The sequence below is a fragment of the Salmo trutta genome, chromosome 14 (assembly GCF_901001165.1).
Source record: "Salmo trutta chromosome 14, fSalTru1.1, whole genome shotgun sequence".
Lineage (NCBI taxonomy): Eukaryota > Metazoa > Chordata > Actinopteri > Salmoniformes > Salmonidae > Salmo > Salmo trutta.
Window position 1 is genome coordinate 31,094,601 of NC_042970.1, and position 24,601 is coordinate 31,119,201.

Here is a 24,601-nt window from a genome sequence, read left to right on the forward strand (position 1 = left end):
AAACAGCTGGAAGCAGGGCTTTCTCCTATAGAGCTCATTTTTTATGGAATGGTCTGCCTATCCATGTGAGAGACGTAGACTCGGTCTCGACCTTTAAGTCTTTATTGAAGACTCATCTCTTCAGTAGGTCCTATGATTGAGTAGTCTGGCCCAGGAGTGTGAAGGCGAATGGAAAGGCACTGGAGCAACGAACCACCCTTGCTGTCTCTGCCTGGCCGGTTCCCCTCTCTCCACTGGGATTCTCTGCCTCAAACCCTAGTCACTGGCTTACTGATCCTCTTCCATGCCGTCCCTAGGAGGGGTGCGTCACTTGAGTGGATTGAGTCACTGACATGATCTTCCTGTCCGGGTTGGCGCCGTGGGGGAGATCTTCGTGGGCTATACTCTGCCTTGTCTCAGTAAATTGGTGTGCTTTGGCAAAGTGGGTGGGGTTATAGCTTGCCTGTTTGACCCTGTCCGGGGGTATCGTCGGACGGGGCCACAGTGTCTCCCGACCCCTCCTGTCTCAGCCTCCAGTATTTATGCTGCAATAGTTTGTGTCGGGGGGCTAGGGTCAGTCTGTTATATCTGGAGTATTTCTCCTGTCTTATCCGGTGTCCTATGTGAATTTAAGTATGCTCTCTATAATTCTCTCTCTCTCTCTCTTTCACTCTCTCAGAGGAAATGAGCCCTAGGACCATGCCTCAGGACTACCTGGCCTGATGACTCCTTGCTGTCCCCAGTCCACCTGGGCTGCTCCGGTTTCAACTGTTCTGTCTGCGGCTATGGAATGATTGCCTGTTCACCGGCTGTGCTACTTTGTCCCAGACCTGCTGTTTTAAACTCTCGAGAGGCAGCTGGTGCGGTAGAGATACTCTGAATGATTGACTATGAAAAGCCAACTGACATCTACTCCTGAGGTGCTGACCTGTTGCACCCTCTACAACCACTGTGATTATTATTATCTGACCCTGCTGGTCATCTATGAACATTTGAACATCTTGGCCATGTTCTGTTATAATCTCCACCTGGCACAGCCAGAAGAGGACTGGCCACCCCTCATAGCCTGGTTCCTCTCTAGGTTTCTTCCTAGGTTCCTGCCTTTCTAGGGAGTTTTTCCTAGTCACCGTGCTTCTACACCTGCACTGCTTGCTGTTTGGGGTTTTAGGCTGGGTTTCTGTAAAGCACTTTGTGACATCAGCTGATGTAAGAAGGGCTTTATAAATACATTTGATTGATCAACTGTACTGAACTGATGGAGAGTAAATCCCAGAAGATAGATTGTGGTAGTGGCAGCAGCATAAATGTTTTGGGGTGTAAGAGATTTTAGTGCAGAAGATCGACAGGGGTTGCATCCTCCCAGAATTTGGTCTGGAGTAGGATTTGTTAGGGCCAAAGTAGTGGGATAGGTACAGTAGGGGTGGTGGGTTTTTGCTTATAGTGGTGTATATATGTGGTGTATATGTAGGGTTAGTTAGCATTTCCCAGACTCGGTCCTGGGGACACTAGGGGGTGCAAGTTTCGTTTTTTTGCCCTAGAATTACACAGGATTCAAATAATCAAAACTAGATTATTTAAATCAGCTGTGTGGTGCTAGGGCAAAAAAACTAAATGTGCACCCCTTGGGGTTTCCAGGACTGAGCTTGGTTAATGTTGGGTTAGATCAGTGGTTCCCAACCTTTTCCGATTATTGTACCACCAACTGAATTTTGCTCTGCCTGGCGTACCCCTGAAGTACCCCCTCATGTGCATTTTACCAGTAAGCCTATGGTCTCATGAGTCTTCTCAAGTACCCCCTGTGGACAGGCCCAGTGAACCAAGGGGTCCTAGTCAGTGAAAAATAAGAAATTAAGTGGAATGCATGCCAGGAAAGCCACAACACAACACTAAACAATACATTCATTGTACTATAACAGTGACAAACGGTGCCCCCAAACTGTTAGGGCCTACATAAAGCTGTCCTAACTAGAGGTCGACCGATTAATCGGAATGGCCGATTAATTAGGGCCGATTTCAAGTTTTCATAACAATTGGTAATCGGTATTTTTGGACACCGATTTGCCTATATTTATTTTTTATTTTGTATTTTTTTACACCTTTATTTAACTAGGCAAGTCAGATTAAGAACACGTTCTTATTTACAATGACGGCCTAGAAACGGGGGTTAACAGCCTTGTTCAGGGGGGATTCGTTTTTGCAACCTTCGGTTACCAGTCCAACGCTCTAACCACCTGCCTTACATTGCACTCCACAAGGATTAACAGGCTGACTACCTGTAACGCGAGGGCAGCAAGAAGCAAAGGTAAGTTGCTAGCTGGCATTAGACTTATAAAAAACGATCAATCTTAACATAATCACTAGTTAACTACACATGGTTGATGATATTACTAGTTTATCTAACGTGTCCTGCGTTGCATATGATCGATGCGGTGCCTGTTAATTTTAATTGAATCACAGCCTACTTCGACAAACGGGTGTTGATTTAACAAGCGCATTTGCGAAAAAAGTACTGTCGTTGCACCAATGTACCTAACCATAAACATCAATGCCTAACAGGAATATTTAGATTTAGTCACCCGTTAGATAAAATACGGAACGGTTCCATGTCACTGAAAGAAAAAAACTTTGGTTTTCGAGATGATAGTTTCCAGATTCGACCATATTAATGACCCAAGGCTCGTATTTCTGTGTGTTTATTATATTATAATTAAGTCTATGATTTGATAGAGCAGTCTGACTGAGCGGTGGTAGGCAGCAGCAGGCTCGTAAAAGCATTCATTCAAACAGCCCTTCGCTGTGCTTCAAGCATTGCGCTGTTTATGACTTCAACCTGGGTGGGTATAATTTGTGGAACGTTCCAACAGGAATCTATTCCAAAAACTTCGTAAATAACAAGGTTTCCAAAAAACAACGCATACAAAGTTGTATAGCGGCAGAATAAGATACCGGGTAGGGAGTGGTCTATTTCATAGCGTTTTTCACTCACGTTTATTCCGAAAAATGTCTGTCCTCACATGTCTGTTTGCCTATGGACAAACATTAAGAATAAGCTACGTGGTGAGTTGATGCCTATTCGGCAGCTAGTTAGCTAGGTTTGAAAGCGTTGCTACTTTGTATGCGTTGTTGGTTGGCAACCTTTTACTTTACGTTTTTTGGAACAGATTCCTGTTGGAGCGTTCCACAAGTTATACCCACCCCTTCAAGCCTATCAACTCCCAAGATTAGGCTGGTGTAACCGATGTGAAATGGCTAGCTAGTTTTCCCTTCCTCTGCATGGGTAACGCTGCTTCGAGGGTGGCTGTTGTCAATGTGTTCCTGGTTTGAGCCCAGGTAGGAGCGAGGAAAGGGACGGAAGCTATACTGTTACACTGGCAATACTAAAGTGCCTATAAGAACATCCAAAAGTCAAAGGTATATGAAATACAAATCATATAGAGAGAAATAGTCCTATAATTCCTATAATAATATAATAACTACAACCTAAAACTTCTTACCTGGGAATATTGAAGACTCATGTTAAAAGGAACCACTAGCTTTCATATGTTCTCATGTTCTGAGCAAGGCACTTAAACATTAGCTTTCTTACATGGCACATATTGCACTTTTACTTTCTTCTCCAACACTTTGTTTTGCATTATTTAAACCAAATTGAACATGTTTCATTATTTATTTGAGGCTAAATTGATTTCATTGATGTATTATATTAAGTTAAAATAAGTGTTCATTCAGTATTGTTGTAATTGTCGTTATTAAAAACTAAATAATAATAATCGGCCGATTAATCAGTATCGGCTTTTTTGGTCATCCAATAATCGGTATCGACGTTGAAAAATCATAATCGGTCGCCCCCTAGTCCTAACATCTTACCAATGCAACACCTGGCTATCAGTGGAGCCTTGTCTGGTAGCGAAACTAAAACTAAAAAAACATAGCTGATATGGCTGACTTGCTTAAACAAATGTGGTTTCTAATGACAATTGAGATGTACAAACTATGGCATAAAGACACGACAAGCGGATAAGAGGCAATCCAGTAATTTCTATTAAGACATTGAGCGAGCTAGGATGAACGTTAGTCAATATAACTATTTGTTTAGCACTTTTGATATGTACAGCGACAGAATTCAGAACATGGGCCGTTCTTACAGTGCTCGCCCTGTACACCAAGTTAGAACCATAGGATAAATAAAGGGGGCATATAAGTAGACAATGAAAGCTCTTACAATATTCAATGATTACATTTCTCTAAAACAGATTATAGGCTACAGAAGAACAGTCAGAACAATAGGTGAAATTAAGAGGGGTAAATAGACCAAATTATTAGGGTGAGGCAAATGGGCTACTAACATTTTACTACACAACATACACTTAATATTACTTTCTTAGCTACAGTATACATTTCTCCCTGGCATATTACATCATTTATGAAGCAGCATACAATACATTTTTGGACTCACATTGTTGTGCTCGGCTCACTTGAACAGGAAGGTGGTGCGGCGGTCTTTCAAGTCAACAGTTGTTTTGACCTCGGCACAAATCATGCTTCATTGACAGCATGGCCAATGTTGAATGTTTATCATTTTAAACTGGGAAAAGAGCCCCTTAAACCCAGATTTGGGAACACACAGCCACTGTCATTGATTCCTTTGAAACCACTCAAGTGTAATGTTTATGTCCAATGGCCGATGAGCACCGATACGTTATCTATAATTTATCTTGATGATGACTGCTAGCTAAGATTTTGAAGGTCTGATGTTGACATGATCAGTCCAATCAAAGCTACTGTACATATAACGTGATTTGACGTCATTTTATCTGTGGCCAATGACCTGGAGCCTTCTTGGATAGGGACTTCTATGGTAGCAGCCGAAGGGCTAGAATTTTCAATGTCTCCTCTTAGACTTGGCAGTGACGTAAAGTCCCCATGAGTGACAGAACACTGAGCCAATCACGGCACAACGCTCCGTATTTTCTGCTGGCTTGCCCCACCACCACAGAAAGTGTTGAGCTAGTCTAAAACACCTGCATTTTGGAGCTGCCATACTCAAGAAAACAAAAAAGAGACCATGTTTGTATGCAGGTTTATTAACTCAATTATATATATTATTTTTTTACATTGTTTGCAAACTGATATGTGGCACATATTAATGCCAAAATAACATGCAACTAGGCAATATATTATTTTTTTGGGGCTAAAAATGTGGCTCTGCCTCACCTGCACTGAATGACGGGTCGCAAGAGGTCCTAGTACCTCTGCTTGGGAACCACTGGGTTCGATGGTGGTGCGATTTCTTATTCACCTTTTCCCTTTATTGGTGACAAATGTACAATTCACACTCCCGACATGTGAAAGGCAGAAACACTAAAGAAAGCGTCTAGTCTGCCGGAAAGCCATACGAAGAAGAAGAACTTTGTCAAAGACAGTATATTATGAAGATACAGTAAAGCTGCCCTTCCAGTAGCAAACGCCAATCACACTCGTTGAAGTTGTAGGCGATGTCATGGCGACGTTGGCTGGCTAAACTCATGCTTAGAAACACAACGAACTGCGCAAGTGCAGGCCGTCAAATCAAAGTCACTCATTCGATATAAAGTTGTTTTTGACGAAAATAAAGCGTGTGAGTTTGTCACTTTCACGAGGTTGCAGTAATAAAATGTTCGACTACTTAGGACATTGGCTCGAATCTAGGTTGTGTCTTTAGATTTTGAAAAAAATAACAACTAATGAAGAATGTTTTACTTCTCAAACACCGGTCTGTTTTTTTCCCAAAGCTTTCCTGGAAGTCTCGCGATGTTGCGCCTCTGGGTTTAGAAACTCTGTGATTTTGTTATTGAATCAGAGATGGACGTTGGTGGTAATGGTGGTGGATTGATTGTCAATAAACAAAGGGCTATGATACCCAACAAAAGTAGGGGTGAATTTGTCCGTAATCAAAGAAAAGACTCGGAGGTAAGGAAGAAAAATTATGGTTTATTGAAGTACGTTCTGCATCGTGTTTGTGATGTCAACAATCCTAGCTAGAACTAGCTAAGTTAGCAAATGTTCTAGCCGATACCTGCTGCTAGCTAACGTTAATTTAATTATTGAGCCCCCCTCCCCCCAGTCCCTTTTTACCCATTACAACTGTTCTGAAGTATAGCTAACTCTCTATGTATCTAAAATACGATATTAGAATGGTTATCCCTGAATTTGAAACTGCCACTTGTCCAACGTTAACTAGCTAGTTTACGTTACCGACTAGTAACTACAGTAGCTAGTTAGGTGGCTAGCCCAATATTGGACTAAAGGAGCCAAACGTTACTCCTTTATAATCCAAGGACCTTACATGTTCTAATTAAAGGAGAATTCTCTCTGGAAGCCAAAACAGCAAAATAACGTATGTGAGTCGACTCTCACATAGCTAAATCCCTGCTCTCTACATAATCACATCAAAAATAATTTCACAGTTGCAAAATACACACTTACTGTAAAATCAAATGTTATTTGTCACATACACCGAATACAACTGGTGTAGACTTTACCGTGTACATGTAAGGACCCTTCCCAACACTGTAGATTTATAAAATTAAAATGGTGACATTGTGTGCCACCCTCTTGAATTGACTCATATTTCACTACTAGAACATTGAGTAAAACAAGATACACACAATAATTGAGGTATATACAGGGAGTGCCAATACCAGATTAATGTGCAGATGTACGAGGTAGATAAGTACAGTCCTTTCGGAAAGTATTCAGACCCCTTGAGGTCAAACGCTCCCGAAACACTTCAGCGAGCAGGCCTTTCTAATCGACCTGGCCCGGGTATCCTGGAAGGATATTGACCTCATCCTGTCAGTAGAGGATGCCTGGTTCTTTAAACATGCTTTCCTCACCATCTTAAATAAGCATGCCCCATTCAAAAAATGTAGAACTAAGAACAGATATAGCCCTTGGTTCACTCCAGCTTTGACCTCCCTTGACCAGCGCAAAAACATCCTGTCACGTACTGCTTTAACATCAAATGGCCCCCGCGATATGCAACTTTTCAGGGAAGTCAGGAACCAGTATACACAGTCAGTTAGGAAAGCAAAGGCTAGCATTTTCAAACAGGAATTTGTATCCTGTAGCACTAATTCCAAAACGTTTTGGGACACTAAAGTTTATGGAGAATAAGAGCACCTCCTCCCAGCTGCCCACTTCACTGAGGCTAGGAAACACTGTCACCACCGATAAATCTGCTATAATCGAGAATTTCAATAAGCATTTTTCTACGGCTGGCCATGCTTTCCACCTGGCTACCCCTACCTCGGGCCAACAGCTCTGCATCCCCTGCAGCAACTTGCCCAAGCCCCCCCGCTTCCCCTTCACCCAAATCCAAATAGCTGATGTTCTGAAAGAGCTGCAAAATCTGGACCCATACAAATCAGCTGGGCTAGACAATCTGGACCCTCTCTTTCTAAAATTATCCGCCGCAATTGTTGCAACCCCGATTACTAGCCTGTTCAACCTCTCTTTCTTATCGTCTGAGATCCCTAAAGATTGGAAAGCTGCCGCAGTCATCCCCCTCTTCAAAGGGGGAGACACTCTAGACCCAAGTGTTACAGACCTATATCCATCCTGCCCTGCCTTTCTAAAGTCTTCGAAAGCCAAGTTAACAAACAGATCACCGACCATTTTGAATCCCACCGTACCTTCTCCACTATGCAATCTGGTTTCCGAGCTGGTCATGGGTGCACCTCAGCCACACTCAAGGTCCTAAACAATATCATAACCGCCATCGATAAAAGACAGTACTGTGCAGCCGTCTTCATCGACCTGGCCAAGGCTTTCGACTCTGTCAATCACCACATTCTTATCAGACAGGCAGACTCAATAGCCTTGGTTTCTCAAATGACTGCCTCGCCTGGTTCACCAACTACTTCTCAGAGTTCAGAGTGTCAAATCGTAGGGTCTGTTGTCCGGACCTCTGGCAGTCTCTATGGGGGTGCCACAGGGTTCAATTCTCGGGCTGACTTTTTTCTCTGTATATATCAATGATGTCGCTCTTGCTGCTGGTGATTCTCTGATCCACCTCTACGCAGACAACACCATTCTGTATACATCTGGCCCTTCTTTGGACACTGTGTTAACCTCCCTGGGCGAGGTCCCACCCTAGTCAACAGCCAGTGGACTCGTGTGGCGCGAAATACAAATACCTCAAAAATGCTGTAACTTCAATTTCTCAAACATATGACTATTTTACACCATTTTAAAGACAAGACTCTCCTTTATCTAACCACATTGTCCGATTTCAAAAAGGCTTTACAGCGAAAGAAAAACATTAGATTATGTCAGGAGAGTACCCTGCCAAAAATAATCACACAGCCATTTTCAAAGCAAGCATATATGTCACAAAAACCAAAACCACAGCTAAATGCAGCGCTAACCTTTGATGATCTTCATCAAACGACACTCCTAGGACATTATGTTATACAATACATGCGTGTTTTTGTTCAATCAAGTTCATATTTATTACAAAAAACAGCTTTTTACATTAGCATGTGATGTTCAGAACTAGCAAAACTTCCGGTGAATTTACTAAATTACTCATGATAAACGTTAACAAAATACATCATTATTTTAAGAATTATAGATACAGACCTCCTTTATGCAATCGCGGTGTCAGATTTTAAAATAGCTTTTCGGCGAAAGCACATTTTGCAATATTCTGAGTACATAGCTCGGCCATCATGGCTAGCTATTTTGACACCCACCAAGTTTGGGACTCACTAAACGCAGAATTACTATTCGAAAAATTGGATTACCTTTGCTGTTCTTCGTCAGAATGCACTCCCAGGACTTCTACTTCAACAACAAATGTTGTTTTGGTCCCAAATAATGCATAGTTATATTCAAATAGCTCCGTTTTGTTCGTACGTTCAGGTCACTATCCGAAGGGTGACGCGCGAGCGCATTTCGTGACAAAAAAAATCGAAATATCCCATTACCGTACTTAGAAGCATGTCAAACGCTGTTTAAAATCAATTTCTATGCTATTTTTCTCGTAAAATAGCGATAATATTCCAACCGGGCAACGTTGTATTCATTCATAGGCTGAAAGAATTTTTTTTTAGAATTCTCGTGCACGTGCGCATCTCCAGTGTCACTGTCCCCAGGCTGACCACTCACAAACTCTCCTGCTGTTCTTCGCCCAGAGACAGCAGACACCCCATTCCACTTTCTGGCGGCTTTAGAGAGCCAATGGGAGCCTTAGAAAGTGTCACATTACAGCACAGATGCTGTATTTTCAATAGAGATGCAACAGAAGGACAACAAATGATCAGACAGGGCACTTCCTGTATGGAATCTTCTCAGGTTTTGGCCTGTCATATGAGTTCTGTTATACTCACAGACACCATTCAAACAGTTATAGAAACTTTAGAGTGTTTTCTATCCAAATCTACTAATTATATGCATATTCTCGTTTCTGGGCAGGAGTAGTAACCAGTTTAAATCTGGTACGTTTTTTATCCGGCTGTGCAAATACTGCCCCCTAGCCCCAACAGGTTAACAAACCTCCAAACGAGCTTCAATGCCATACAACACTTCTTCCGTGGCCTCCAACTGCTCTTAAATGCAAGTAAAACTAAATGCATGCTCTTCAACCGATCGCTGCCCGCACCCGCCCACCTGACTAGCATCACTACTCTGGATGGTTCTGACTTAGAATATGTGGACAACTACAAATACCTAGGTGTCTGGTTAGACTGTAAACTCTCCTTCCAGACTCACATTAAGCATCTCCAATACAAAATTAAATCTAGAATCGGCTTCCTATTTCGCAACAAAGCCTCCTTCCCTCATGCTGCCAAACATACCCTCGTAAGACAACATACCCCATATACTACCCACCACTGCGACCAGTATGCTCTCGTTGGTAAAGCCCCGCCTTATCTCAGCTCACTGGTCACCATAGCAACACCCACCTGTAGCACACGCTCCAGCAGGGTCATCCCCAAAGCCAGCACCTCCTTTGGCCACCTTTCCTTCCAGTTCTCTGCTGCCAATGACTGGAACGAATTGCAAAAATCACTGAAGTTGGAGACATATCTCCCTGTCAGAGCAGCTTACCAATCGCTGCAGCTGTACACAGCCCATCTGTAAATAGCCCACCCGTAAATAGCCCACCCAACTACCTCATCCCCATATTGTTTTGTTTTTTTGCTCTTTTGCACCCCAGTATCTCTACTTGCACATCATCATCTGCACATCTATCACTCCAGTGTTAATGCTAAATTGTAATTATTTTGCCACTATGGCCTATTTATTGCCTTACCTCCCTAATCTTAATACATTTGCACACACTGTATATAGATTTTTCTATTGTGTTATTGGCTGTACGTTTGTTTATCCCATGTGTAACTCTGTGTTGTTTTTGTCGCACTGCTTTGCTTTATCTTGGCCAGGTCGCAGTTGTAAATGAGAACTTGTTTCCAACTGGCCAACCTGGTTAAATAAAGGTGAAATAAAAATCACGTTACGTTACAGCCTTATTCAAAATTTTAAAAAATCCTCTTCAAATTACACACAATATGCCATAATGACAAAGCTAAAACGGGTATTTAGAAATGTTTGCACATTTATTAAAAATAAAAAAACAGAAATACCTTATTTACATAAGTATTCAGAACCTTTGCTATGAGTCTCGAAATTGAGCTCAGGTGCATCCTGTTTCCATTGATCACCCATGAAATGTTCTACAACTTGATTGTCCACTTGTGGTAAATTCAATTGATTGGACATGATTTGGAAAGGCACACACCGGTCTATTTAAGGTCCCACAGTTGGCAGTGCATGTCAGAGCAAAAACCAAGCCATGAGGTCAATGGAATTGTCCTTAGAGCTCTGAGACAGGATTGCGTCGAGGCACAGATCTGTAGAAGGGTACCAAAACATTTTTGCAGCCTTGAAGGTCCCCAAGAACACTGTGGCCTCCATCATTCTTAAATGGAAGAAGTTTGGGACCACCAACAATCTTCCTAGTGCTGGCCGCCCAGCCAAACTGAGCAATCGGGGGAGAAGGGCCTTTGTCAGGGAGGTGCCCAAGAACCCGATGATCACTGACAGAGCTCCAGAGTTTCTCTGTTTAGATGGGAGAACCTTCCAGAAGAACAACCATCTCTGCAGCACTCCACCAATCAGGCCTTTATGGTAGTGGCCAGACAGAAGCCACTCAGTAAAAGGCACATGACAGCCCGCTTGGAGTTTGCCAAAAGGCACCTAAAAGACTTTCAGACCATGGCAAACAAGATTCTCTTGTCTGATGAAACCGAGATTGAATTCTTTGGCCTGCCAAGCGTCACTTCTGGAGGAAACCTGGAATCATCCCTACGGTGAAGCATGGTGGTGGCAGCGTCAAGCTATGGGGATGTTTTTCAGTGGCAGGGACTGGGAGACTAGTCAGGCTCAAGGGAAAGATGAACGGCGCAATCCAAGGGATCTGCTAAGAAGAATGTGAGAAACTCCCCAAATACAGGTGTGCTATACTCACTGCCAAATTTGCTTCAACAAAGTACTGAGCAAAAGGTCTGAATACTTTTTTATATTTAATACATTTGCTAAAATTTCAAATAACCTGTTTTTGCTTTGTCATTATGTGGTATTGTGTGCAGATTGAGGAGAGAAAAAACAAGCTATTTAATCCAGTTTAGAATAACGCTGTAATTTAACAAAATGTGGGAAATGTCCAGGGGTCTGAATCCTTTCCGAATGCACTGGATTTGTGTCTGTGCTCCAACACAGGGCTTCTCCGAGTCTCCAGACCTTGAGTTTGAGTATGCAGATACAGACAAGTGGTCTGCTGAACTGTCAGGTGAGGTATTACTGGACACTCCTTATTGCTTTTAAATACTGACCTCTGTGACAGGTTCTCTTGTGAATTTGGTACCAACTATGCCTACATCTCTTCTCCAGAGCTATACAGTTACACTGAAGGACCAGAATTTCTTCTCAACAGAAAATGCTTTGAGGAGGAATTCAGAACTCATGGTATGCACCTTTTCCACTTGAATGCATTGTCTTCCTCAAGTGTGGTTATATAGTACCTCTGACTGAAAGTGTTTTGCTCCTGCCCTGTCTCAGTGTCTGACAAGAAATGGACCGAGCTGGATGTGGCTCAACACAGAGCTCACGCCATGCGTCTACTGGACGGCCTGGAGGTGATCACCAGAGAGAAGAGGCTGAAGGTGTCCAGGGCAATCCTCTACATGGTTCAGGGTAAGTCCTCAGCACTCAGCGGTTTAGTAGCCTGCGGTGACTAAAGAAGCCTGGGAAGAGACAGCTGTTTTCGTATGTTTTTAAAGTGATGCAGTAAACAAACAGTGTTTCAGCGCTAAAGTCATGTTTCCTGCCTGTGGTTCTACAGGGACATTTGCGGAGTGCAGCTCTGAGGCAGAAGTGCAGCACTGGATGAGGTATAACATCTTCCTGCTGCTGGATGTTGGCACCTTCACGGCCCTTGTGGAGCTGCTCAACATGGAGGTTGAGTAAGTTGGAACTACAAATCAGTGAGATGTCATTGTTTTTGGGAAGAGTTTCTTTGCTACACAAAATGTGGTTAAAATCAGGTTGCTCATTCTTTCTTTCCTCTTTTCAACCCCTCTCTCTCACAGTAACAGTGCTGCCTGTAGCAGTGCAGTCAGAAAGCCAGCAATCTCCTTGGCTGACAGCACAGACCTCAGGTAAGATTAGACACTGACTTTCCTGCAGCTCTATATAGTTCAACACCAGTGTATGGGAGTCCCCCTCTGATGCTGGGGTGTTTTTCTGGTTCCTCAGGGTGCTGCTCAACATCATGTATCTGATGGTGGTGACCATCCAACAGGAGGACCCAGCCGACTCAGCTGAGTGGAGGGCCACCAGGGAGACCTTTAAAACAGAGCTGGGTAGGAGTGTGTGTGTCTATTAGATAGAAGGGTTTTGTCAAGGAGTAGTTTCTAACTAGTCTTTTCTCTTTCCCCTCTCTCTCCCAGGCTCTCCTCTGTACAACAACGAGCCCATCTCTGTCATGCTCTTTGGCATGGTGACGAAGTTCTGCAGTGGTCACGCCCCCCACTTCCCCATGAAGAAGGTTCTGATGCTGCTGTGGAAGAGCATACTGGTGAGAGAGATTTTATCATATTTCGTAGATTTTGGCTATTCTTAGCCAGGTACGTTTGGCTTGCATATCCAATTTACAACATGTCCTCTCCTCTGCCCCAGTTCACCCTCGGGGGGTTTGAGCAGCTCCAGAACATTAAGGTGCGTAAGCGGGAGGAGCTGCGCCTGCCCCCCCTCCCAGAGGACAGCATCCGGGTCATCAGGAGCATGAGGGCAGCCTCGCCCCCTGCATCCGCCTCTGACCTCATCGAACAGCAGCAGAAAAGGGCCCGCCGTGAACACAAGGTAACCTCTACCACGTCTCAATGCGGCACACAAAAGTTATGGCCACCCCCTGTTTAACACCTGCTCAATGTACCAGGCTTATTTGAAAAATACTCTTCAACCCTTTCCTCTCTTACAGTCCCTAATAAAACAGGACAACCTGGACGCCTTCAATGAGAAGGACCCCTACAAGTCAGATGACCCTCGTGAAGATGAGGACGACAACGATGACAATGACAACTCCATGGAGGCGGAGCCTTTTCCCATGGAACGGGATGAGGTCATGCCCCCACCCATCCTACACCCCCCCTCAGAGAGGGTGAACTTCCCCAAGGGTCTGCCCTGGGCCCCCAAAGTCAGGTACAGTCCGGAGGCTGAGGGAGACATCAGGGAGACATTTGCTACAGATTAGTGCTGTTTCTATAGATGTGCTTTGTTATTTTATGTGTCTTGTATAGTGTCCCTAAAGTTTTTTTTTTTTTTTTTTCACCTTTATTTAACCAGGTAGGCAAGTTGAGAACAAGTTCTCATTTACAATTGCGACCTGGCCAAGATAAAGCAAAGCAGTTCGACAACATACAAAAACACAGAGTTACACATGGAGTAAAACAACATACAATCAATGATGCAGTAGAAAAAAATAAGACTATATACAATGTGAGCAAATGATGTGAGATAAGGGAGGTAAAGGCAAAAAAATGCCATGGTGGCAAAGTAAATAAAGTATGGCAAGAAAAACACTGGAATGGTAGATTTGTAGTTTGAAGAAAGTTAAAAGTTAAAATATAAATAATATGGTGCAAAGGAGCAAAATAAATAAAATAAATAAATACAGTAGGGGAAGAGGTAGTAGTTTGGGCTAAATTAAAGATGGGCTATGTACAGGTGCAGAGATCTGTGAGCTGCTCTGACAGCTGGTGCTTAAAGCTAGTGAGGGAGATAAGTGTTTCCAGTTTTAGAGATTTTTGTAGTTCGTTCCAGTCATTGGCAGCTGAGAACTGGAAGGAGAGACGACCAAAGGAGGAGTTGGCTTTAGGGGTGACCAGAGAGATATACCTGCTGGAGCGCGTGCTACAGGTGGGTGCTGCTATGGTGACCAGTGAGCGGAGATAAGGGGGGACTTTACCTAGCAGGGTCTTGTAGATGACCTGGAGCCAATGTGTTTGGCGACGATTATGAAGTGAAGGCCAGCCAACGAGAGCATACAGGTCGCAGTGGTGGGTTGTATATGGGGCTTTGGTGACAAAACGGATGGCACTGTGATAGACTGCATCCAGCTTGTTGAGTAGGGTATTGGAGGCTATTTTGTAAATGACATCGCCGAAGTCGAGGATTGGTAGGATGGTCAGTTTTACGAGGGTATGTTTGGCAGCATGAGTGAAGGATGCTTTGTTGCGAAATAGGAAGCCAATTCTAGATTTCACTTTGGATTGGAGATGATTGATGTGAGTCTGGAAGGAGAGTTTACAGTCTAACCAGACACCTAGGTATTTGTAGTTGTCCACAAATTCTAAGTTAGAACCGTCCAGAGAAGTTATGCTGGATGGGCGGGCAGGTGCAGGCAGCGATCGGTTGAAGAGCATGCATTTAGTTTTACTATGACTAGAATTTTGTTTTGTTTAATGCTTTTACAGGGAAAAGGACATAGAACATTTCCTGGAATCAAGTAGAAGCAAATTTATCGGCTATACGCTTGGAAAGTAAGTTCAGTTGGTGTCTTTTTTTTCTTTAATAGAGATTAAATCTTCTAGAGATTTAATCCATCTTAAAGTCGTTTGTTGTCAAGGATCCTTGACCTAGATTTCATGGTTATTTCTGTATTTGTATTGCAGTGACACAGATACAGTTGTCGGCCTACCCAGACCCATCCATGAAAGCATCAGAACCTTGAAGCAGGTTATATTATACAGTACTCAACAAGTCTCAAACATTGAAACATGGATACATTTTCTAGATATTGCATAATATTGCTGCATTATGCCTGAAAGAGAGCCATTCTCCAGCTGGGCTGGTCTTTGACTCACTGACACCTTTCCCAGTCAGATGGATAAGCAGTGGTGAAAGTACTCTATGTAAGATAGACTACTATTACTAATGTCATGATTAGATTGGAAAGTCATAATTTAGGCTAATAATACAACTTAATCACTGTTTGCAAAAAATACTGTTCAATGCAGCACATAGAGGCTATAGGCCTATCAGATACAATTGTTGTTGGCCTTTTATAAACCCATTTCATGCAATTCTACTATACTTTATATGAAAGGAGACATTAGCAGAATTGTTCTTTAATACTATAAAAATTACAAGGTAGCTTACTCTGCTGACACTGACAAACAGATCAATAAAAACGTTGTCTGATCCATATAATCGGCCAACGATAAGGGGGGAGACAAATAAAATATGATGTCCATCTAACCTGGAGGAGGAAATTATTGTCCAAAAACAAAAAAAGTGGCACTGACCCAATGATAAAGACAGTGAATATGCACACTCACTGGGGATATGGCCGATGTTCTCAGCTGGTGCCAATAAGAAACGAGGCTACTTATTGGTCGCTCAATTAAGTTGAGAATTTTGATAACTAAAAGACAGATTGAAGTCTTCATTGTGATCTCTTTACAGCAATAGCTATTTGCTTTCCAAACTGTTTTTCTGCAATTTGTATTTTTTAATATTGCGATATGCTTGGCTAAATCTCTCTGCTTTTCACTGACAGTCGCAACTCAAGTCATCTCTAGGCTATTTGATATTTGCCTTGCGTGCTGCCCAAATTGCGGGCTTTCCGACTGTAGGCTATGCGATTTAAAATAATCCACACTCCATCACACGTGTCCACTTGGACAGAGACCGAGGAAGCCGAAGGGCTGTCTGGTGTCCTGCCATCTAGCAACCGGACCCTAGCAACCTATCAGTGGCCTGGTCACAGATGTCACTGGGATTTTGAGGGGCAGGTTTATTAACACTAGAACCACTGGGTCTTAAGGGGCCCTCCTTCAAGCTACGAATAACATTTTAATAGTGCAATTAATACATTTAATATATGCTATTGCAAAGATAATGATTTGGTTGTGTTTATTAATGTCTTATGTAGCATTTGAAAAGTTTTTTTTATTTTTTTCTTCAAAATACAACTATAGTATTTTCATTAGTTTATGTCAGTGGTGGACAGTTGGTGGTACAGTAACTGAAAAAGGTTGGGAACCACTGAGATAAACTAATGAAAGTACTATAGTTGTATATAAAAAAAAAAAACGACTCCAATCTGTTTGTTTTTTTTGTTATCAAAATTCTCAACTTAATTGTGAATTTTACCAGTAGGCCTATGGTCTCATGATTCTTCTAAAGTATCCCTAGTGGTCTTAGTACCCCTGTTTGGGAACCACTGGTTTATCTTACTGTAGGCTATATGTAAAAACACAAATTCAAGTGTTCATTTTATTTGTGAATTGCGTTTGTTACAACTATGAAATAGAACGCATATATGTATGTATGTATGTATGTATGTATGTATGTATGTATGTATGTATGTATGTATGTATGTATGTATGTATGTATGTATGTATGTATGTATGTATGTATGTATGTCTGTATGTATGTGTGTGTGTGTTGAAAAGCGCTAACAGCTTCTTTTTATAACGACGAAATAAAAAAAGTAGCCTACTCCAACCATCAAGGCGCATGGTCAAATGGAAAGCATCAGTAGCCTAAACATCATTAACAGTGCCAAGTGTGCTTGATAAATAGTGAAAATCATCACAAAAGCAATAACGGGGGAAAATCATTCAAAAAAGGACATGCACTTAAACTGGTTATAACTCCAGTTCTGTTTGTGAATTAAGATTTAAACAACAGTGTGTTATAGATTTATTTTAGGAAAAGTCAAGGACGGATGGGGCATGACTTAAAAAAATGTCAGTAATAAAATAATGAAAGTCATGAGCAGTCCAAATGACTGCTATAGCAAGTCTATAGTGTTTACCCCCAGTCTCTCTGGCAGCATCAGGGGATGGGTGGAGTGAGCTGTGCTGAGAGGAACAGCACCACTGGCAGTGGGAATTCTTTACAATGACAGTTGTTTCTATTTCCTTGCAGCATAAGTACATCTCTATAGCTGAGATTCAGATTGCCAAGGAGGATGAGTTTCAGAAAACTCCACTGTCAGGGGTGAGTGCCAGTGCATATCACTGAAATGTATGTTGGAATATCACTGTCCTAGAGAAAGGGCAACGTGTTTAATTTAAAAATAATTATTTTGCATGTTTTGTGTTTGTTTATAGGGGGAAGAGGATGTGGAGATGTGCTCCACTGAGCTGCTATACCAGGGCATTCTTCCCAGCTTGCCACAGTACATGGTGAGTGTTCTGCTCCTCTTGTATACTGAATCTAGGTCTCCAGTGCATTTCTATGACCTCTAACCCTCTATGACCTCTAATTGACCTGTGACTCTTCTCCCTCTCAGATTGCCCTGCTGAAGATCCTGCTAGCGGCTGCCCCCACCTCCAAGGCCAAGACAGACTCCATCAACATCCTGGCAGATGTGCTGCCAGAGGAGATGCCGTGAGTCAACTGTTTGATTTGAAAGGGGGCTGTATTCTGTTGAGTTCCAACTGAAAGGGTTTTATTATTTGAATACTGTATCTGCAGGACCACGGTGCTCCAGAGCATGAAGCTTGGTGTGGATGTTAACCGCCACAAGGAGATCATTGTTAAGGCCATCTCTGCCATCCTGCTGCTGCTTCTCAAACACTTCAAACTCAATCACGTCTACCAGGTACTGGCAACCGACACTCAACCACTACCACCACATACAGGCAAACTCTCAAAACCCTGAATTAGCCTCATCTACCAAGTAGAGGTCGACCGATTATGATTTTTCAACGCCGATACCTATTATTGGAGGACCAAAAAAGGCCGATACCGATTAATCGGTTGATTTTTATTTTATTTATTTATTTATTAGTAATAATGACAATTACAACAATACTGAATGAACACTTTTATTTTAACTTAATATAATACATCAGTCAAATCAATTTAGCCTCAAATAAATAATGAAACATGTTAAATTTGGTTTAAATAATGCAAAAACAAAGTGTTGGAGAAGAAAGTAAAAGTGCAATATGTGCCAAGTAAAAAAGCTAACGTTTAAGTTTTTGCTCAGAACATGAGAACATATGAAAGCTGGTGGTTCCTTTAAACATGAGTCTTCAATATTCCCAGGTAAGAAGTTTTAGGTTGAGGTTTATTATAGGAATTATAGGACTATTTCTCTCTATACCATTTGTATTTCATATACCTTTGACTATTGGATGTTCTTATAGGCACTTTAGTATTGCCAGTGTAACAGTATAGCTTCCGTCCCTCTCCTCGCCCCTACCTGGGCTCGAACCAGGAACACATTGACAACAGCCAGCCTCGAAGCATCGTTATCCATCGCTCCACAAAAGCCGCGGCCCTTTCAGAGCAAGGGGAACAACTACTCCAAGTCTCTGAGCGAGTGACGTTTGAAACGCTATTAGCCCGCACCCCGCTAACTAGCTAGCCATTTCACATCGGTTACACCAGCCTAATCTCGGGAGTTGATAGGCTTGAAGTCATAAACAGCGCAATGCTTGAAGCATTGCGTAGAGCTGCTGGCAAACGCACAAAAGTGCTGTTTGAATGAATGCTTACGAGCCTGCTGCTGCCTACCACCGCTCAGTCAGACTGCTCTATCAAATATCAAATCATAGACTTAATTATAACATAATAACACACAGAAATACGAGCCTTAAGTCATTAATATAGTCAAATCCGGAAACTATCATTTCGAAAACAAAATGTTTATTCTTTCAGTGAAATACGGAACCGTTGCATATTTTATCTAACGGGTGGTATCCATAAGTCTAAATATTCCTGTTACATTGCACAACCTTCAATGTTATGTCATAATTACATAAAATATTGGCAAATTAGTTCGTAACGAGCCAGGTGGCCCAAACTGTTGCATATACCCTGACTCTGCGTGCAATGAACGCAAGAGAAGTGACACAATTTCCCTAGTTTAATATTGCCTGCTAACATGAATTTCTTTTAACTAAATATGCAGGTTTAAAAATATATACTTCTGTGTATTGATTTTAAGAAAGGCATTGATGTTTATAGTTAGGTACATTTGTGCAACGATTATGCTTTTATTCGCAAATGCGCTTTTGTTAAATCATCCCCCGTTTGGCGAAGTTGGCTGTCTTTGTTAGGAAGAAATAGTCTTCACAGGGCCGCCTGGGTCGTTGCGAACTAACTGCTGCATATACCCTGACTCTGTTGCACAGAACGCAAGAGAAGTGACACAATTTCCCTAGTTAAAAGAAATTCATGTTAGCAGGCAATATTAACTAAATATGCCGGTTTAAAAATATATACTTGTGTATTGATTTTAAGAAAGGCGTTGATGTTTATGGTTAGGTGCACATTGGTGCAACGACAGTGCTTTTTTCGCGAATGCGCTTGTTAAATCACCCGTTTGGCGAAGTAGGCTGTGATTCAATGATAAATTAACAGGCACCGCATCGACTATATGCAACGCAGGACAAGCTAGATAAACTAGTAATATCATCAACCATGTGTAGTTAACTAGTGATTATGTTAAGGTTGGTTGTTTTTTATAAGATACGTTTATTGCTAGCTAGCACCTTACTTTGGCTCCTTGCTGCACTCGTATAACAGGTAGTCAGCCTACCACGCAGTCTCCTCGTGGAGTTCAATGGAATTCGGCCATGATCGGTGTCCAAAAATGCCGATTAACGATTGTTATGAAAACTTGAAATCGGCCCCAATTAATGGGCCATTCCAGATTAATCAGTTGACCTCTACTACCAAGTATTGATAACCATTTAATAGGAGTGGTCATTTCTCACAAGCACCATAAACTTGTGAGTGGCCTTCCCTTACCCTTCTGTTTTTTTTTTATTTATTTAATTTGACAGTTTGAGTACATGGCTCAGCACCTGGTGTTTGCCAACTGTATTCCTCTCATTCTCAAGTTCTTCAACCAGAACATAATTTCTTACATCACAGCCAAGAACAGGTATGTTGGGGAATTTGAGCCATTCCGAGACCCTGATTATCTGTGACCCTTTTAATAATCACCTCTAATTCTTTCCTGCAGTATTTCTGTGCTGGACTTCCCTTACTGTGTGGTGCATGAGCTCCCTGAACTTACTGCAGAGAGTTTGGTAAGTTGCACACTCCATCCCTCACAGAAATAAAATACTGATTGTAATATCTGAACTCAAACGCCTGGGAAATGTTTTTGTAGACGGGGGGGACACACCAGTGTACCTAATGGAAATGTTACAGTAGTCAAAGTTTGGAGGTGAGGTGTTGTTACCCAGTGGTTGGTTTGTCTGTGTTCTACAGGAGGCTGGCGACAACAACCAGTTCTGCTGGAGGAACCTGTTCTCCTGTATAAACCTGTTGAGGATCCTCAACAAGCTGACCAAGTGGAAGCACTCCAGAACCATGGTGAGGGAGAGACCCACCCAACCAAAACAATACAGTTACTCTTATTCACTAGGACAGACATCAGTCTGGGATTCTTTTAGATCATAATTGCATACCTTGCACTTCTCTCTGTCAGATGCTGGTGGTGTTCAAATCTGCTCCCATCCTGAAGAGGGCGCTAAAGGTTAAACAGGCCATGATGCAGCTGTACGTCCTCAAGCTGCTCAAAGTGCAAACCAAGTACCTGGGCCGCCAGTGGAGGAAGAGCAACATGAAGACCATGTCTGCCATCTACCAGAAGGTCCGCCATCGCCTCAATGACGACTGGGCCTACGGTAACGGTGAGTCACTGTCGACACCAAAATCAACCCACAAAGTGTCCATTGAGTTTTTCAGTCAGTGATTGATATGATGATTGATAGCCTCATATTACCCCACAGTGACTGTGAACTGTTAAGTGTAAGCACCATATGTAGCTCGGGGTATGTCAAGTTTTAAAGAGAACCTCAAGTAATGAGCTATGTTTCTTTGACAGCAGACCTGGATGCGCGGCCCTGGGACTTCCAGGCAGAGGAGTGTGCTCTGCGCGCCAACATTGAGCGCTTCAACAGCCGCCGCTACGACAACAACCAGAGGAACCCTGACTTCCTGCCCGTGGACAACTGCCTGCAGAGCGTTCTGGGACAGCGCGTCGACCTGCCGGAGGATTTCCAGATGAACTATGACCTCTGGCTGGAGCGAGAAGTCTTCTCCAAGCCCATATCCTGGGAGGAGCTTCTGCAGTGATAACCAGGCTGGGTGGTGGGAGGTTGTGCTATAGGGAGGTTTTCAGAACACACCTCCCCAAGGTGGCAACACTAGTCTACATCTCCACATCGTTTAGTGCTGAAAAAGCATACCTGTTACAGCATTCATAGAGCACTGCATTTGTTTCTGAAAATTACGCAGAAAGAGTCCCCATAACAAACATGATTCTTGTGTTGTCACCTCATGCAGAGAGGAGTAACAGTCAGTAAGGGATATTCAGGAGGTAGAGGGTCAACAGCGAAGTCACCTAAATGTGGACCTTGCACATTAGCATTACCCCTTCACAGTTGGACCTATCATGTATAATATCTGAATCCAGGCACTAGACAACACTTAAAAAAAAATAATAATAATAATGCAAATAGGGGGTGCTTATACTTGTCCTGTTTCACACATGTACAAGTGTGTAACCTGTACAAGCGTGTGGTGAAATGAAAATGTGTTTTTTGCATATCCCATTTGGAGAGTGGTGTCACTCATGGCCAATGTGAACCAGGTCTTGATTTACCCCATGTAGAGCCTTTTCTAGTTTTCAACTGGACATTTACAGAGTGCTATAGGTTTCAGCCTTGTCCAACCTCCATGGTTGGGGATGTAAACCCTTTGTATTCTGTTACTTACACACAACTCCACACATCCAACGTGCCATGGTGCCACTCTCCTGGCTGTCAGACCAGTACTCTGCCCTTCAAGCACTATAGTATACTATTATAACCCTTAGGAACAAGTACAAAATAAAGTGTTTGTGTGTGTGTGTGGAAGAGAGATTGTGAGGGAAGGGTTGCTTGAGTGTGTGTGTGTGTGTGTGTGTATACGTACAGTATGTCTTATGGTTACTGATATAACCCCCTGTTGACCAGGCTTTTGATGTTCCGTTAGTACTCTTCTCACTGAGTGACCGTTGGCTTGTATGAATCACACACCTCTATCAACCCTGGTGGAGACAATTTAGATTGGTATTAAGACATTTTAATGGAATTTACAGCCTAATGTTTTAACCTAAAGCAACAGGAACACGTGCTGGCGCACTACACAACCTTATTGGCTGAGAACTTGGGAAACAAACCTTAATTTTGTGTGCGCATGCGTGTGTGCACAGTATGTTTGAGAGAGTGAGGGAAGAAAGTGGTTCTCACTCACCCTTCACTAGCTGTTTTTTTTTTTTTACTCAAGGGAACAATTTTGCCCACCTGCTAACTCCTCAGTTAATTGTATAGTTGCGTTGTGCGTATACTAATTTACCACAGCTATTGCTTTTTTTGTGTTAGGTTTTATTTATTCGCACCAAAGACAAAACAGTACAGATAAAACAAAGAATGGTAGAAACTGTGCAGGTAAGGTTGGAAGCCCAAAAGAGCTTTTATGACAAATATAAGTACATAAAAAATGAAGTCTGTTCCATCAGTTAAACAAAGCATATTAATTATAATTGAACATGATATACTCAATATACAAGACTGTGTGCATCTGTGTGAGTGAGAGTTAGGCTACATGGAGGGGATTATTGGGTAGTTTGGTTCATCAGGCTGACCCCCAGTCTTCGCTTGAAGTTATTGATGGATGATGAGCTTTGGCAATGTGAACGTAAGAATTCCAGAGTATGGTACCTCTGCATCTGATAGAGAATTCTCTATGTGAGGCAGTGGGGAGGGTGAAGGTTATCGCAGTGTCTTGTGTTATATAGATGGATTTCAGAATTACCAGGGAGAATCCATTAACGGTTTAGGTAAACTGTCTGGGAGGTATATGTAGATGAAAGTGCATAATTGGCGTACCTTAATGTCGTAAATAGACAAGATATTGAGTTTCTTAAACAAAGGTGCAGATAGAGCCAGGTAATTAGAGGAGGCTAGTCTTGCAAATGTTTTTTGTATGATGAGTAATTTGTCTAGGTACGAGGCATATGTACTGGCCCAGAATTCTTTTTACCGTAAATGAGATATGGGTCAATTAAGCTATAGTATAGAGTTAGGAAGCAAGCCTGATGAACCAAACCATGTTTTTTTTCAACGTTCTCTTATACACCAATTTTTCTAGGATTTTAGAAAAACATGGTAGTACAGATATTGGGTGATGAATTGTAAAAGATCTTGGATCCCCAGATTTATAGAGGGGGGGTAACTTTGGCAATTACATTTTTTTTAGGAACAATACCAGTTTGCATTGATTTGGTGGAGATATACCTTTAGAGGCTCAGTAATCGAGGAAGGCACTGATTTCACCAGAGAGGCACCAATCTCATCATGACCTGCTGCTGATATCTTTGTGACCAATCACCTCCATTACAGCAGAAGGATCAAACTGGAGCAGAGAAGGGAAATGCCACTTCATGTAATGCAAGTGATTTCCATCAGTTTTCTAAATTATTTGACAGAGAGGAACCCACATTCACAAAAACGCATTAAATTCACATGAAATAACATCAGAATCACTATAGGTATTATTTCCAACAATAAATTGAGATGGATTAGTTCTTGATGCCATTTTCTTATTCAATAGTTGATTGATTTTCCAAGTTTCTTGAAATGGTAGTAAAATATATTTTGGGGGATATCTGAACTAGGTGAGTAAATTTGTTCTTATACTTTTTGTAATTTGCAGAATTTAGGGGAGAGGGATTTGTGAGAAACCTTTTTATACAACTTCTTCTGGAAACCAAGGTTTCCAGAACCCTTCTGCTGCTCTCTAAGGTAGTGAATTACAGAATTAAAAGATGTGAGAAAAGTCTGGCAAGCAGACTCCATATCAGCCTGATTATTATAATGGTTATTGAAGAGAGGATCTAAAATGGAGAAATGTAATTATGACATCGTAGGATGTTGGAAAAACCCTTATTTATCATGTCAATATGTTTAGTATTGTATGACTTTCTAAATACTGTATTAAAATGCTCTCACTCTTTTTTTGCTTTATTTATACCCAGTGATTTAACAGAATAAGACTAAGC

General features: G+C 42.0%; 1 protein-coding gene across 2 annotated transcripts; it reads left to right on the forward strand.

Annotated features, from left to right (window-relative positions):
- Positions 1-5,794: 5,794 nt before the first annotated feature.
- LOC115207798 (striatin-interacting protein 1 homolog) lies at positions 5,795-24,554 on the forward strand. 2 transcript variants are annotated; one of them, XM_029775282.1, is made up of 21 exons: positions 5,795-5,928; positions 11,743-11,812; positions 11,914-11,988; positions 12,082-12,216; positions 12,365-12,485; positions 12,612-12,680; positions 12,778-12,884; positions 12,972-13,099; positions 13,201-13,383; positions 13,502-13,722; positions 14,997-15,062; positions 15,195-15,258; positions 17,458-17,529; positions 17,643-17,717; positions 17,825-17,922; positions 18,010-18,136; positions 20,331-20,431; positions 20,513-20,579; positions 20,764-20,868; positions 20,984-21,188; positions 21,383-24,554. In XM_029775282.1, exons 1-21 carry the CDS (start codon positions 5,821-5,823, stop codon positions 21,631-21,633), a joined length of 2,448 nt encoding a protein of 815 aa, XP_029631142.1. In that variant the 5' UTR covers positions 5,795-5,820; the 3' UTR covers positions 21,634-24,554. The 2 variants fall into 2 exon arrangements, with proteins under 2 accessions (XP_029631142.1, XP_029631143.1); XM_029775283.1 differs by having other exon boundaries at positions 21,386-21,663.
- Positions 24,555-24,601: the final 47 nt, after the last annotated feature.

Bases quoted from the DNA above. Each gene is read 5' to 3' on its own strand.
- LOC115207798 (XM_029775282.1), top strand. From the start codon at position 5,821: ATGGACGTTGGTGGTAATGGTGGTGGATTGATTGTCAATAAACAAAGG. The intron at 13,723-14,996 runs GTACAGTCCGGA...ATGCTTTTACAG, and splicing joins CCCTGGGCCCCCAAAGTCAG to GGAAAAGGACATAGAACATT. The intron at 15,063-15,194 runs GTAAGTTCAGTT...TTTGTATTGCAG, and splicing joins ATCGGCTATACGCTTGGAAA to TGACACAGATACAGTTGTCG.